The sequence below is a fragment of the Olea europaea genome, chromosome 3 (assembly GCF_002742605.1).
Source record: "Olea europaea var. sylvestris chromosome 3, O_europaea_v1, whole genome shotgun sequence".
NCBI classification, from domain to species: Eukaryota; Viridiplantae; Streptophyta; class Magnoliopsida; order Lamiales; family Oleaceae; genus Olea; species Olea europaea.
The window spans coordinates 681,142-698,708 of NC_036239.1; the positions used below are offsets into that span (position 1 = coordinate 681,142).

A 17,567-nucleotide genomic window follows, 5' to 3' on the forward strand; every position below is an offset into this window, starting at 1 on the left:
TAGTTTGATATTTTATCCTAATTAATCACATATAATACGATAAAAATTCCTGTGGGATAAGATTTACCATATCAATTATGATTAATCACAATTAATGTTTGTTCTCCAAACGTGATCCCAAATGAACCTTAATATTTAATTTCAATTAATTAAAGATGTTGTAGCTATTCCTTAATTAATTAAAACTATATGGATCACCAAACATTAACTAAATTCTTAGGCTCAAACTATTGCTAAACCATATGCATTGCTAATATAAAATTGGACATTAAAGTACTAATATTATTCAACTTAATATGCATGTATAATAAATTATTCACACAAATAACGAAAATAAATAATATAAGCACATCAATATCCAAATTAAATTCTTAAAGAGCCTTCATTAGAATTAATTTTAACGTGTATAAATTATTTAACTTAATAATGTATGCATAATGAACCATAAAATTTATACATACAAACAACATAAATAAATAATTTAAACACCATTCTTTGCAGCAGGTTCAAGATTAAATTAACAATAATATTAAATAATACTAAACATTCCTTTTTCATGCAAGTTGCCTGCTATTTCATGCAAATTGATACTATTTTCATGCAAGTTTGTCGGCTGTTATGCATGTGTAGGTCATATCATATTCAATGCAAACATATATATCATGCAACTGGCAGCCACATGGTCCTTTAATAACATAAATTAATATTTTAAAACCAAAGGAATCTGCAAATCTCCTGCAAAATTCTGAAATGCCAGGTTTCTTTTTTTTCTTTTTTTTAAATGAACAGGTCGTCTTCTACAAGTGCCGGGTCACTTGGACCCGGTTCCGACCCGAATGAAAAATCCGGTCATATATCATGATTCCGACCACCAAATTTTGCAAATTTTATATCAAAAATCTCAGAAATCAATTTCCTAATGATTCCTAGCTTTATTTCCATCAAAAACACATGAAACATGGATCTGAAATTTTTTTAAAAATTACAGTAAATTTCTGAAAAATTTTGCAGAGAACAAAACGGCAAGGCAGAGGCAAATAGTGCTCTGATACCAACTGTTAGAGCTTTATCACGATCTATCATGTGAATAAACAACAACATATAGATCAAATGCGGAAACTGAAGATTATAAACTAACCTCCAACCATTGTCGTTTGAACTGCAGAATTTCGAATTGTGTTTGGTGCTTCCAAGCCTTCAAGACCTCTCTGCGATGGTGTAGTTTCATGAAAGTCTCGGCTGGGGGACCAATACCACTTTATTCCCTTTATATACTTCTTCCCATCAAAGAAGTTACGAAACGTGAACGGTTACCACAAAGTAGGGAAGATGGACAGTTATGAGAAGGTGAGTTATGAGAAGGTGAGAAGGTGAATAACTTCCAATAAAATAGGAAGATGATTGGACCATTTAAAAATACCAAAGGTTTACAATTTATACCATAAGGCCGAAAAATTTGTGGATTTGGGTGATGATAGTTACGAGGGTCTCTTGATATTCGATGGACACCTAGCACCCAAGTTCTAAATAAAGTGGACGAATGATTTTGAGCTAGCCAGCAATTTAAGTTCGAAAATGATATTGAGTTTTATGATTTAAATCACAAGAAATTGGTTTTGTTGGAAATTGATTTTTAAATGTTATTATTGACCGACTTCAACCAAGCGAGACATGTCAATTAATTATAAAAATGTGAAAGTTGAAAGTGTTATAATCCACTAGTAGATTGCCGTGGTATAAGTAATTGCTTGAGATCAATTTCAAGTGAAAGAGAAATTAACGTCGATAATGAGATGCTTAACGCATGAAATTGTTGAAATTGGATTTTGACACATAGTGTAATTGGGACAACGAGACACGTGACGAAATATTCTAGAATATGTTGAAAAGTCATGTCTTTTTAAAATAGTTGTTGACCCGAAAAATACGTCAACAGAATTCCGACATTGCTCTCTCCACGTATACATTATTTGTACACTGAACACCCTGTTAGGAAGTAAATGTCGCCGATCGAAAAAAAAAAGGCTTGATGATCGTTTGCACTTTGACAATTAAGTCAACAATCAAACTAAATATAAAGAGAGTGCAAGAGATGGGGAAAGAGGGAGTTTGGCTAGGGTTTCAAAATTACATAAATTTGATTGTAAATGGACTTGCCTATGGGCCAAGTGTAGTTAATCAGCCGAATTCAAAGCCCAGGACATGGGGATGTCAACGAGTCAAGTGGCTCGTGAGTCGAAACCCAAAGCTCTGACTCGACTAGAGTAAAAATGGTTCGAACTTTTTTTGGCCCAAGCCAAGCTTTTGCTCGTTCAAAAAATCTAGGCTCGAGCCGAGCCAACTCGCTTTTTTCTTCTTTTCTTAAATTCGTAACAATTCTTATATTTTTTCAAAGAATTTAAAATGTGTGTAAGTTACAGCCCTCCTCATTTTTTGGGACTTAGGACCGACTACAATTAATGTATGCAAAGTTAAAATTGTATACAAATAAAATATTTCGTGTAAGTTACAGCCCTCCTCATTTTTTGGGACTTAGGACCGACTACAATTAACGTATGCGAAGTTAAAATTATACACAAATAAAATATTTCGTGTACAATTTTTCTTTAAACAAATAAATTTTAAAATTATGTATTTTTTTTAAACTAATCAATTTAAAAACTTAAACTATCTTATACTTGGATCTTTAGCAACTCTACTAATCAATTTTACCTCATTTTACATCAAAAAATATATCCGTTTCAACCAAATTTGAATTTCAAATTTGAAATAAGGGTCCCCAAAATCTGAATCATAGGGTTGGACTTTGAAATATAAGCTATCAAGTAAGCGAGATTTTAAAGATTACCTAAAAAATATGAGTAGCTCCAATAAATAAGGGCTTACAAATTGCCTAAAAAATATGCATCGATCCTAAATGAGCGAAGACTTACAAATTGCATTGAGAATATAAACCGCTTCAATAAGTGAAGACTTACGAACTGTTTCAAAAAATATATCTACTGCACATATAAAAAGTAATCTGGGTCCATTTGACCTCTCTAAATACTAATGATGATAGCAATAATAATATTAAAATTAAACTTCTGTAAGATAGAATATGCAGAAGGCCTATCATGTATCATAGCAGATGCTATGCTTGCACAACTCAATGTAACAATATTGCTAATGTCAAGCAACGTGTTGATAATGTAGATAATGTGAAATGCGAATTGGCAAAGTGAAAGATAGTGGCATGACATACTAGTAGTAATAATGTAATGATATTACGATACTAGTATCACAATAATCACTCAAGTCCAGTTATAGATATTTATATCATAGTTGGAGTTAAGAAAATGAGACCTTTCATGGAAAGCCTTTAATTTATTTAGAAGGCTCAATTTGAATTTTGAGTTGTTCTAAAGACACTGATGTGATGCCTCAGTTTTTTCGAGATTTGATACAAAGATGAGGCTTCGAAGTGCTGAAGTGAGGATGGAGTGTTTTTTATGGTTCATCCATATAAAGGCTTCTCCTATGACTTTTTGTTCATTGGTGGCATGTGCTATCCACTTCGGTGAATCAGGAGGTGGTCCTCTAAACTACCTTGGTGCTCTCTTTGCAAGTAGAGATGCTATGTAAGGGCCTCATTGGCTATACAAAGGGGCTACAATATGCAAGCATATAGCTCAACAATGGTCATTGAAAAACCATGAAACAGATCAGCCACCTCAAATATCGCTAGCGAAGGCTGTCTCAACAATCGAAGCTGGAGGCTGTGGCACATAATGGTTATCTCGACATTTGACGACGGAGGTTGCAGCTGATAATTGATCAAGTCGTTGGAACTAGAAGAACCCATTTAAGATATTTCATTGAGCATCTGATATGCATAGTTTCAATTCCGAATTTCTGCAACACATTTCCTGTGTTCTCAACCAGAAAATTGAACCCACATTTTCCTATACAAAATTTGGCAGAGATCCTATTGAAGGCTGCAGTGTATTACTCAATGCTATTGTGGAAATGCTTATTGCTGGGTTTTGAGAAAATGTAGTCAGAGAGGAATAATTTTGGCCACCATTGTACCGACACACTGCACTGGAGCAAAATGTAAATGGTGGAAGAATGTTTGGAAATTTTGGTATTTACATCACTACAAAATAAAATTTCAGATTATACTATGTGATCTTTCTAATCAAATTAGTACTGTGTGATTTGGTAAAGATTTCAAGAAATACTATTACAAAACACAGTCCCCTAATCATTCTTATGTAACTAACAATTTTTTTTTAATATCCCTAAGATTAAGCTTCTCGTTCGGTGGCTCTTTAAAATCACTGTAGAATTCAAAAGAAGGTAATTTGGGCAAATTTATCGTAGGCTCTTCTATGTATCTATCCATTAAGAAGTTGTATCTCTAGCAATATATACGTGTGTAGTCAACATTCAGTAGCAGAAAATATGGTTTCACGATTCACCTTTTTAAGTATTTTGTGGACCCATTTTGACATCTAAATATATGTTTCCATGATTCACAATTAGAAATTGTCATCCGAAAATATGTTTTCACGGTTAAGAATATGTATACCCATATTTGCTTTTCATATGAAATATATTTCGTGTTTTATATGTCTGACCTTGTAATGTAAACCATATGTAATAAATATTAGTACCTACATCTTTACAGTTACCATGTTTTGGATTGATTTTTGCTAATCGCCTACAAAAGTACCGCAACATAAAATTTGTTGAGGATCTATAAAAGGATTGGTGTGTGCCATTGAATTTCGAATTCGAGAGAGGATTCTAGATAGTGGAGATAATGAAATGAATATGAAGAGTGAAGGATTGTGATTTATGGAATTTTGACTAATCTATTATATAAAAGGGGTGTGTTTGGAGGAACAAAATCAGCACCCAATTAATTAACGTGTATGAATGAAGTGATTTTCTCAATTTTTTTAATTATAATTTAATAGCAATTTTAAAATAAAACTATATACAAAGTAATTTTTGAAATTTTATCAAAAACTACGGAAGGGGCGCAATTTTCACGAGAACATTGTAGTGACTAGAAACCCAAAATAGATGAAATCCCAAGCTAGGCCTAGAAAGAATTTCTGAAAATGTCACTAAACATAAAGATCAGTGGGCCTCAAGAGATAAAAGCCCGATTATGAACAACCACAACCTTTTAAAGAGAAGCCCAAATCATGTCTTAACTAGAAAGCAGACTCATAGTAGCAAAATTAGAAGCTTATTGCCCTTATATGGGCCAATCCAAAAACATTATTTGCCCAAATGTAGGGCCATAGAGGCTCTGGACGGTTATAGTATGCATGCTCACCTTGGCGGTAGTAGTCGGGAGTGAAGAATGAGAAGAGATCCGTTTGGATTATTCTATCAAACACTTGTTGTGCGACAATCTTCAACTAAAACAAACTATAAAAGCATTCCTTTATGTTTCTATTTCTTCTACTGCCTCTTCAACCTCTCAATAGAATGATCCAAATGGAAATAGAAACATAAAGGAAGAAATAGAAACCTCTAGGAAAAGCTAAAGAATGTAGCTTGTGTGACTTTGAGCTTTGGACTGCTGTTGAATATCAAACTGGTGGAATTAGATTTTTCATTTTTGCCAGCAAAGTGTGTTAATGTTTTACTTTTTAGTAATTAGTAGAATAAATCTTTGAAGTCCTATTCCATAGGAAATTGGGTACGTGGTTTACCTTTTCTTTAGCTTAGGCGTTGTTAGTCATGGGTTAGTTGCTACTGATTTTTCTGTTAAGTTTCTTGGTTGTAATGCCTATATAAAAGGCAATTTCATTATGATAATAACGTAGTTCTTCTTCAAAAAAGGTCTCGTTTCTACATTTGTTCATTCATCTTTCTTTTTTTTAACTATGCCAGAATCTGTCTTTTGTATAGCACCTGGTATCAGAGCCAAGAGGAGTGAGAACAAAAAAACTATAGAGTACAAAAAAAGAGCCTAGAGTACAAAAAAACAGAGAGTGAGATAGGGAGTGATATAGCATTTCACCTATTCGATTTTGCAGTAGCAAGCAGGCATCAATGTCATCAAACAATAAATATGTACAACCAGTAATACCTCGCTTTGATGGTCACTTTGATCATTGGAGCATGTTGATGGAGAATTTTTTGCGATCTAAAGAATATTGTACTATAGTGGAAGCAAGAGTGACTGAATCAGCCCCTGGAGTGGTGTTGACTGAAGCTCAACGCAAAAGACTTGAAGAACAGAAGTTGAAGGATCTCAAGGTAAAGAACTATCTATTTCAAGCTATTGATTGTACCATTTTGGAGATGATTCTGCAAAAGGATACCTGTAAACAGATATAGGATTTCATGAAGCAAAAATATCAGGGCACAACAAGGGTTCAAAGGTAGCAGCTTCAAGCCCTTCGCAAAGAATTCGAGATTCTCCATATGAAGCAAAGAGAGTCTGTTGATGAATATTTCTCTAGAACACTGGCAATAGTAAACAAGATGCGTGTTCATGGTGACAAAATTGAAGACGTGGCTGTGGTGGAGAAAATTCTTCGATCAATGGCTTCAGAATTTTCCTATATCGTATGTTTTATTGAGGAGTCAAAAGACCTCGATGAGCTTTCAATTGATGAGTTGCAAAGTTCATTGCTGGCGCATGAGCAAAGAATGACAACAAGTTCAACCAAGGAGAAAGCTTTAAAGGCTTCAACTTATGGTAAAGCCTCTAGAGGAAGATGATCAAGTAGAGGCCATATATGAGGAAGAGGCAGAGGATCTTACACACCAGAATCTCGAGGCAGTGGCAGTGGCAGTGGCAGTGGCAGTGGCAGAGGCAGAGGCAGAGGCAGAGGACATGATCACCACCAGCATTCACTTAACAATGATTCAAAGTTTGATAAGTCCAACAATAAGTGCTACCACTGCCACAAGTTTGGTCATTATAAGTCTAAATGCACTGCAAATCTTCACTCTAGCTAGGGAGATCATTCAAACTTTGTAGAGAAAAGGGAACAAGAAACACTCTTGATGGCATTTCAACTCAATGAGAAGCTAGAAACAAAGATATGGTATTCGGATACGGGATGCAATAATTATATCGGTAATAAATCACTACATTCTTATTTAAATGAAGATTTTCATGCTACTCTGAGTTTTGGTGATCATTCTAAAGTAATTGTTACGTGAAATGGTGATATTCAAATTAGGACTAAAAATGACAATATTGAGACTATTTCAAATGTATTTTATGTTCCTGACTTGAAAAGTAATTTGTTAAGTATGGGACAATTACAAGAGAAAGGTTATGAGGCTACAATCAAAGGGGGTGCATGTGAAATCTATGATTCAAGAAGAGGGCTAATTGCTCATGTTAAGATAACCCCAAACAAGTTGTTTCCCTTGAAATAAAGAATATTCAAACCTATTTCAAGGCTGATGTAAGTGATTTAACATGGCTTTGGAATCTGCGATATGCCCATTTGAATTTTAATGGTTTGAATATCCTTTCTCAAAAGAACATGGTGACTGGCCTTCCTCAAATTGCTTCTACCTCAAAAATATGTGAAAGTGTGTTGTTGGCAAACAACATCGTGAGCAATTTCCAAAAGGCAAGGCATGGAGAGCACAAAGGCCACTGGAGTTTATTCATTTTGATATATGTGGTCCAATAAATCCGATATCAAATGGAAAAAAGAAATATTTTATTTCTTTTATTGATGATTATTGTCGAAAAACATGGATCTACTTTTTGCAGGAAAAATCTGAAGCTTTCACAGCTTTTAAAAACTTCAAAGCCCAGGTGGAGAATGAAGTTGGGAGAACTATTAAAACTCTTCGAACTGATTGTTAGGGAGAATACATGTCACAAGAATTTGTAAATTTTTGTGATGAGCATGGAATTCAAAGGCAAGTGATAGCAGCTTACACGCCTCAACAAAATGGCGTAGCAGAGAGAAAGAATCGAACTATTCTAAACATGGTGCGAAGCATGGCAGCGAACGGGAAAATTTCAAAAAGTTTTTTGCCAGAAGCAGTAAATTGGAGTGCTCATGTTTTAAATCGGAGTCCTACCTATTCTGTTAAAAACATGACTCCAGAAGAAGCTTGGAGTGGGCGAAAACCATCTGTTGATTGTTTCAAGGTTTTCAGGTGCATTGCATGCACATGTTCCAGACGAAAGAGGAAGAAGTTAAATGATAAAGGTATGTCTTCCTTGGCATTAGTAAACAGTCAAAAGCCTACAAATTGTTCAATCCAATGATGGGGAAGATTATCATCAGTTGGGATGTTGTGTTTGATGAAGAAAGTATATGAAAATGGATTGGAGAAGATGTAGGGCAGCACCAAATACCTGTGAATTTTGAAGAGAAAGAAACAGAAATATCGGGGCAATCTATCTTTCCCAATATTCCTCCATTGACATAACTAGACCAGCACCTGCACCAACCAGATCAGCACTTGCAGTAGTCTGACCAGCACCTGCAACAGCCAATTGATGTCAACGAAGCTCAGGCAATAAACAAAAGCTCTCGATCTCAACGAATAAAAAAGAGGCATGCTTGGATGGTATATTTTGAGGTTAGTGGTGATCAATCTGATGATATTTTTGCTCATTTTGCCTTATTATTAGATTGTGATCCTATAACACTCCAAGAAGCTGTCAAAGATTCGAAATAGCAAAAGGCTATGGATGAAGAGATCAGGTCTATAAAGAAAAACAACACATGGGAACTATCAGAACTTTCGAAAAGACAAAATTCTATTGGTGTTAAATGGGTGTACAAAACAAAGTTAAACAAAGATAGCAAAGTTGACAAGTATAAAGCACGGTTTGTTGCAAAGGGATATAAGCAAGAATTTGGCATTGATTACAAGGAGGTTTTTGCTCCAGTTGCAAGGCATGATACAATTCGAATGATGGTGGCATTAGGAGCACAAAATTCTTGGCCAGTCTTTCAATTGGACACTTTGCTATGCATGAATCACTTTGTAGAAGTGATTATCTTTTACATCAAAATCATGATTATGATAGAGAAGGAATTTCGTTCGAGTTCGCTGGTCGAAGCCATTTAGAGTGCTCATATGGCTTGACGTGGTCGTTGTATCTTGGGAAATGATTGTCGAAAAACCATTAGCATCGTGCAGGGCAAATTCATCTTAAAGAAAGAGTTATACTCACCTCGACCAATCGCATCACTTGCGTCTAATTTTTTCTTATTTTTGATTTCATTTCTTCATACTTGATTTCAGAAAATGATTAATTTTATTTATATGGTTTATACAAGATTCGATATGAAGAATCACATGTTTCAATTCAAGAATGGAAATAGTCAGATTCAATAATCATTGGTAAGTTTCTCAAACTCCATTTCGATAAGTCAAAATCTTGTTTCGATTTCGTGAACGTATAAGTTTTGTGAATATAATATGCACATTTGAATTAGTGTATTCCCCAACAATCTTAAGATGAAATTTGTTTTCGTGCATTTATATTTTTCATTATTCTGTTTGCATGAACAAAGTATTAAATGGATTGGATGATAAAATCTGATTGCATAAACTCGACCCAACTTAAGTTTTGTGCTCGATGGGGTTCTGTGCAACTCTTAAAAAAAAAAAAGGACTGATGCATACATGAGAAACTATTATGTTATTATATGAATTGTGTCTTAAGTGTCCATGCCATCCATTTATTTAGTATATGATGAAAGTGAAGTATTATATATTGCACATGGTTGCAATTGTTAATCAATATATATGGCTGTCAATACGTGTCTTTCCATAAATTAGTTAAGGTCCATGGAGTTGGTTTATTTTGAAAAAGTGCATGTGGTTTTTAAGGCAATTTGTTAAATGACAACTCTTCATTTTCTAAATGCATTTTCAAATCCAATTTCGTAATCTATCATCAACTTGATTATCCTATTAAATAATATGACATGTATATTTATTTAAATAAGATTTATATCTGTTGGTTATTGGTACAACTCCAATGTTACTAGAATAGATGTCAACTAATTGTGAAAGTATATGAACTTTCATGACTATTTTTTTATTGGAATATGAATTATGACATGATAAATTAGTTGGTTAAATTTTCATATCTTGTTGAAATTATACTAACTTTGATTAATGTTGATAACCTCAATTAATTTGATAAAATTAAGTGAGATGATTTAAGTGAATATCATTATATAGTAATGAGAATTAAGCCCCTTAATTATTTGAAATTGTAGAAAATTGTGTTGGATCAATTTAGATCAAAAGGTGTGTCCTTTCATATGAAAAATCATGACTTTTGATATAATTATTTTCCAATGGGTGTGTCTCTTCATAAAAATTAATCTAAGAGGTGTGTCCTTTTATAGGATTGTGTCTTTTGAGAACACAACTTTTCAACCGATGGTTAAAATGAAACTATCATGTAAAATGTCACAAATGTGATAAGTTGCATATATTTGAAGAAGTTGCAATGCTTAGCCCTCTTTATTGTTGAATTTGACTTCAATCATGAAACCAATTAAGTTGGTATATGTTTTGATAGCATTGTTGGTCCATGTGATGACCTTGATTTAATTTGGATGATCAAAATTAATTAGATTGAAGTACATTATATGCAAGTTGACGATCACTATTTTGAAAGTACATAAACTTTCACAAAGCACTGGATACGGATATTATCTAAGAGATAAATAAATAGAACTATAAAAGAGTCGCTGAATCTTGAGTTCAATTGTAAGACAAATATGTGGGGGGGGGGGGGAATGCTCGTGAACTTGAGTGAAAAGTTCAAAACTTGTGGATGCAACATTACTAGATTGCATATGTATTCCTAATTGAGGAATTGTAGGGGTAACTCGGTTTAACAGTTACGTTTGCTTCTATCTTATAATCACAGAACGATATCTATGAAGGTGGAAAAATAGAAAACCCTTATACTAATTATAAGGATGATATATACTAAGTCTAAAGTGGATGAAATGGATTGTAAAGCCGATTATGGCGTTTGTTTAAACATGCAAGAACAATTGGAATATATGAAAAATATTCATAAAGTTCAAATGCATGGTAATGTTTCAATGATGATATTGAATACCCATGATTCTGAAATCCACTAGTAAAAGTAATTGACTAGTGTAGTGTTTGATAGAAATCCTCCAACCGTGTTTGAAAATTGATAAAGCTTTAGATAAAGCTAATGAGGCATATAGTTTCATGTGAGGATTTCTTGGTGGCGACAATTTGTATCTATTAAATGAATCGATCATTGGCTAGTAATATTTGATAAGATACTAAATCACATGTAATGGTAGGTCTAGACGTATAAGTCATAGATATAATATCATTAAGCAAATGATCTCAGTGGTGTAAACTCATGTTACCTTTAAGAGATTTACCGAGAGATTAAGTATACTGCATATCGAAATGAATGTGAATGAAGCCTATTACGTTAGAGTCCTTGTAATGGTAACCCTACCTTATTGACTGGAGATCTCAAGAATTTGGTTCAAAGGGACAACTAAGTTATGAGTATTCCATGAAGCACTTAGGAAAATAATTTCCTAACTCATTCCTATAATATTAAAGTGCTTTTTGCAGAGTTGTAAGATGTTAAGATAATCTTTTAATGATTTCTATATCTTGATTAAGTCAAGTGGAGTAGGGCAGAATACCCATAATAGGAGGTCACCTATGTAAGTGTGAAATGGGGCCGCTTCAATGAGAATTATTCAAGGCTTAAATTCTCCAAACACTCGCAGAACCAAGAAAGGTTTAGGGAAGACAATGTGTGAGTATCGTTGTCTTGGCTTACACTAAAGGCTGAATGGTTCAAGACATCACGTTCACCAATTAGCTGAGTAAGTCCGATGATATTTCACTAAAGGAGGTTCAAAGCCAGAAGCTACCATCCTTGATACAGTGTTTTTTCGCTCTCTCTCTCTCTCTACTAGTGTCTGCATAAATATTTGCATTAATTTTCATTCATGTGGAGGATTGTTGAAATTTTGTATTATTTGGTGAATGAAAAATTAAGCCAAATTTAAATCACTTAAATATGTGAATTATGGAAAAAGTGCATAGAATATTATGGAATATTCTAGAAATTATTTGGCTGAAAAAGTGTCTTTCTATATGAAAGATTATGACTTTTGAGATTATCATTTTCCAAGAGACATGTCTCTTTAAATATAGAGACTAATTTCAATAGTTATGTCCCTTCCATAGGTTGTGTCTTTTGAGACAAACCTTTTCAACATCTATATATTGACCCCATTTGTTTAGATTTATTAATTCAAAAAATTTCATTCAATTCCATAATTTACACTTTGCTATGCATAAAACACTTTATAGAAGTGATTATCTTTTGTATCAAAATCATGATTATGGTAGAGTGAAAATTTCGTTCGACTTCGCTGGTCGAAGCCATTTAAAGTACTCCTATGGCTTGATGTGGTTGTTGTATCTTGGGAGATGATTGTCGAAAATTCATTAGCACCGATGTGGGGCAAATTCGTCTTAAAGAAAGAGTTATACTCGCCTCGACCAATCGCATCACTTGCATCTAATTTTTTCTTATTTCTGATTTCATTTCTTCATACTTGATTTCAGAAAATGATTAATTTTATTTATATGGTTTATGCAAGGTTCGATATGAAGAATCACGTGTTTTAATTCAATAATGGAAATAGTCAGATTCAATAATCATTGGTTAGTTTCTCAAACTCCATTTCGGTAAATCAAAACCTAGTTTCGATTTCGTGAACGTATAAGTTTTATGAATATAATATGCACATTTGAATCAATGTATTCCCTAACAACATCTATGATCGTGAATGGCATTTTTCGTGTGAGTTTTTGGTGTTTCTTCCTTTATAACCTGTTTGACACTTGTTTTGCTTATCTAGCACTTGTTCTACTTATCTAGTACGTGGATGCTCTAGACTTGTTGTCTAATTGTGATTACCTTAACTCATACTTATTGTCTGCTTTGGGAGAGTATTTGCCCATCTTACATCTTACGAATTTCTTTGCATCCTTAAGATTCGAACTCAAAACATCTAGTTTATAAGATATTTGCCCAATTGATACCAAGATTCAACTTAAGCTTCTGAGTTGAGTTCGAATCTTGGGGACGGATAGAAAGTCGTGAGAAGTTAGATAGTAATAGACCTACTTAAAGTGAATAGTACGTATGATATAACGATTTGAGCACAGAAACGGGATCGTTACACTGATCTGCTTGTTCCCCCCCCCCCCCCCCCCCCCCCCCCTTAAAAGGTGGTAAGAAGGACTTCAGAGTTCTCATGAACAAGTTCCATCATGTTTCTACTTCTTTTCTAGAGCTTTGAAGTAGGTCTTCTCATAACTAGGATCTTAATATATATTTCCTTGAGGCGTTCACTAGTAGCGACATTGGATAGAAAGTTTTCAAGAGGCTCTCGCCATAAGAGTAACATAATGGGTTGACAATGGTTTTTAACAGTGCTGCGATCTTGAGTTCTAGTACATAAGCTAAATAATTTACCTTTTGTTGATGACTTCATGCTGTCAATGTTTGTTACTTGCACAACTGAAACTTCTTATACCTAAGCCTTTAAATATAAGTAGATTGTAAGGAAAAAAAAAATTATATTTTGGCAGATTGAAAAGTGCTAACAAAGTTTAGAAGAAGGAACTCTGTCAAAAATAAGTATTTTTCAGTTTTTCACCGTATAATTATTTCAGTGTATGTAATATGCATTCTTCTCTGGATGTCAAATAACCCTCCTTGTTGCAATTATCAGAAGATGATTGAGGATTCATCATGACAATTGGTGCTGGAATGGCAAAATTTTCATGCAAGGAGGTATTTTATAAGCATATCAAATGTGTTAATTGAGTTCTAACAGCTCTTGATGAAATTCTATAAATTATCTACCATAATCCGTTTAATTTCTTGGATACGGTTCATCTAAAAATTTCCAGCAATACAGAGCTTGGTCCACTTGGCCAAATTGTCGTTTTTCTTACCTTTTCTTAAGGCAATTCAAATCACTCAAACAGTGTATACGACGAAATCTCGTGTATTAAAATACAGAAATTGTTACAAATTGTATTTTAATAAATATAAGTGATGTTGACCTTCTTATAATTGTAAAATTGTAAAAATTTTCTGATTAATAATTTGAATATCTGAAGACGAAGGGTCACGTCGCTTGAATTCTGGTCTTCAAGAATTTGTTGAAAATTTGATTTGTCGAGACTTGACTTGTTTGAAACTTGAATCTTGGACTTGGACTTGAATTTGATTTGATTTGAAGAAGACTTTGATCTTCTCGGGCTTGGCGTGAACTTGTTTAATTCGAAGAAGATTTTAATTTTCTTGGAGTTCACCGAGTTTAGGCTTAAGATAATTTATTTCCTTCCTCCGGCCTTGAAATTTCTTTAGCACTTCGTGGTTGCCTTCTCTGCTTTCGTTTCTTCTTGCAAGCTTCTTTTCTTCTCCCCTTGTCTTATGCACTATTGGTCCTATTTATAGGGGAGAATTCGTGTTAATTTTGACAATTACTCAATTGTATTTAATTAAAAGAGATAATTGAGTAATTACGATTTTATTTATTTGTTTGTTTATTTATTTAAAATTTGGTATGGGCCCTTGGATTTTTATGAACTTTAGTAGACTTAAAATTTAATTGGGCTAATAATTTAAATCGACCTAATCCATTTTATTATTAATTTTTTTTTTATGTCTACACAGTGCTACTTACAACTTCCAGGTAGAAACAATTGAAGACTATGATGAATATTGTCACCATGTAGCTAGAATTATTGGATTAGGGTTTTTGAAGTTAATTCGTGCCTCTGGAATAGAAGATTTTCCACCGGATAAAGTTTTCCACTCAATATCTGTATTTGCTCAGCTCAGGTATTTGTTCCAATTTTTAGTGTTAAAATCTTTTCTCCACTCAATGTCTCTATTTGTTGTCATATTTGTTTGAAATGAATGCAGAAATGTACCAAAGTCGCTTCAAAACCTGCGTATGTCTTGGAGTAAGTATGTCGACAAATCTGAGGTACTTATCTTTTCAATGCTTCGTCTCGGATTTTGTTGTTTTTTATTGGGTCAACTAGAGCAATTACATGTGTTTGGTTTATGTGCCTTAGGACTTAAAATTGGAGAAAACTCGATCAAGGCAGTAAACTGCCTGAACGAGATGATAATGAATGCTTTGATACACACAAATGATTGTTTGAGGTACATTTCTACAATGCAACATCCAACTATCTTTCAGTCTTGTGCAATGGTACAGGTAGATTTTCTTTTATTTAAAACTTCAGATTATCATATCACACATCGACAATGATATCAAAATCTGAATTCAATTCATTTACTTCCAGATTGTAACAATTGGGACGTAAGCGTCGTGCTACAACAACATTCAAGTCTTTAAAGGTGTCGAGAACATGAGATTTGGTCAGATGAATAATTCTTAACATTCTCTCTTCATCCGGTCCTTTCATGGCATGACGTGTTGTTTTGCATACATTGTAGTATGATACCATAATAATTGAACCCATGTTCAGTTTTTTAAAAATCAGATTTTTAATAGATTTTGATAAAAAAAAAAAAAAAAAAAAGATAAAATGTGATGTTGAAAAGATGATAAAAATTGTGGATCCATGAAAGGTATGTTAAAATGAATTGTTGACTTTCACTTAGATCTTTATCAACTTTTTTGGCTAATATCAAATGGAGGCTAAGTTTGTTTTGGCGGTATTCAACGTAGATCTTGCTCCTAGAGCTGTTGATGGAAGCAAAAACATATAAAGATTTCTGTGGGGTTTTTCACGTGTTGGTGGGCTGCCTCTCTATTCTTGGTTGGCCCAAATTTAGTAATATTGGGCCCTGCTGGGTTGGTTGATCCAACGGGTTAAAATGGTTGGAAATGAAAAGCATTTTTTGGAAACACGTTTTTCTTAATAAAGGGCGACTGTTGTGGACCTTACACTTGGCACCTTTGTGATCGTTGGATCATTGATATTTTGGTGGACTGTTAAAGTCTCTTGACTCTTCATTTTTGCCCTAATCTGAGTGAACGATTCTAGGGTTTTCTTCGTCTTCTCTCTGAGGGCTTTCTGGACTCTTATGTTCTTGCATCTTTCTGAAAACTATCTCTAATCTGAGTGATGTTACCAAGTGGTATCAGGGCAGTTTATGAAGGGTTAGGGTTTTTTAAATTTCTCTTTTGTTAAAGTTTTTTTTTAAAAACCCTAGATCGTAGATTTTTTGGTTAAATCTTAAATCGAGTACTCTTTGTGAAAAATTCTTACAAGATCTACCTTCGATTCAACTTTTTGCTGGATCTTTCAACTGTGTACTTTGTGATACTTCTTTGTGATATTATTTCTAATGATTACTATATTTTTCTTGGTTTTCTAAGGCTTCTGAATTTTTCTGAGTAATGTTTTCATAAAGACTCGTACTGAGTAGCAGTAAGTCAACTCGACTCATTCCGATTCCTGCTGATCTCTTGTGACTCACTGCTGAGTCTCTCTGAGTTGCTGTGACTCGTTGGCTTTTTGTGTGATACCTTGGATTGTGCAACCGGTTCTGGTATTCGCTTAATTACCTTCTTCATTCTATAATACTGTGTTTCAATCTTTGGTATAAGTTCCTTACTTTCTTAGTTTCTTAGTTAACTGTTTAGATAATATACTACTCAGAGTTGGTCATTAAGGTAATTGATCTTCTGCTACCTTCCTTTGTCCAAGGTCTCTTGCGAGGACCTGGGAATCTGAGGGGGCAGTGGCTTGAACAGGTCATCACCCCTTCGACCCTCTTTCAAGTTGGTAGCTATATCTTTCCATTACTCTTGTTGAATATCTGCACATTCTTAATATAAGATTGCTATATTGAAATATTTATTGTTTACTCTCACTGTCTACACTTACTATATCCTGTGTGGCATATAAACTTGAATCTGTGGATTTATCTGTGATCATGACTCAAAAATTCGAAGTAGAAATATGGAGAGAGATTGGAGATTTTAGTTTGTGGCGCTAGAAAATAAGGGCTTTGTTATTACAACAGAGGTGTGCTGGGGCCATTAATGGGGTATGGCCTGTTGAGATAAGTGCATATAGGAGATAGGAGTTAGATGAGATTGCTTGGAGTTCAATTTTCTTACATCTGTCTGATAGTGTAATAAGAAAAGTTGGGGAAACTACTACTACTCAAGCCTTATGGACCAAACTAGAATCCCTCTACTTGACTAAATCTATGCCTAACAAATGTTATCTTCTTAGGCAATTCTATAATTTTAGATTTGATCCCTCCTTAAGCCTAGAAGATAATTTTGATAAATTCACTAGATTGATTCAAGAATTAACTGACTGTGAAGAGAAATTATTTGAAGATGAACAAGTTGTTGCTCTGTTAAATGCACTAGGTGACAAATACAGAGAACTGAGAACTGCTTTAGAGTATGGGAGAACTGACCTTACTGTTGATATTGTTATATTAGCTCTAGGGAATAAAGAACTTGAACTTAAAACAGAATCCAAAGACTCTAAGTTTGGGGAAGGTTTGAATG

The 17,567-nt window shown here is 33.9% G+C and overlaps 1 protein-coding gene across 1 annotated transcript; it reads left to right on the forward strand.

Moving 5' to 3' along the window:
• Positions 1-9,313: 9,313 nt before the first annotated feature.
• On the forward strand, positions 9,314-17,125 carry LOC111391050 (squalene synthase-like). Its single transcript, XM_023016192.1, has 6 exons — positions 9,314-9,342; positions 14,732-14,899; positions 14,984-15,024; positions 15,139-15,284; positions 16,683-16,820; positions 17,066-17,125. The coding sequence occupies exons 1-6, from the start codon at positions 9,314-9,316 to the stop codon at positions 17,123-17,125; spliced, it is 582 nt and encodes a 193-aa protein (XP_022871960.1).
• The last annotated feature ends 442 nt before the right edge of the window (positions 17,126-17,567 follow it).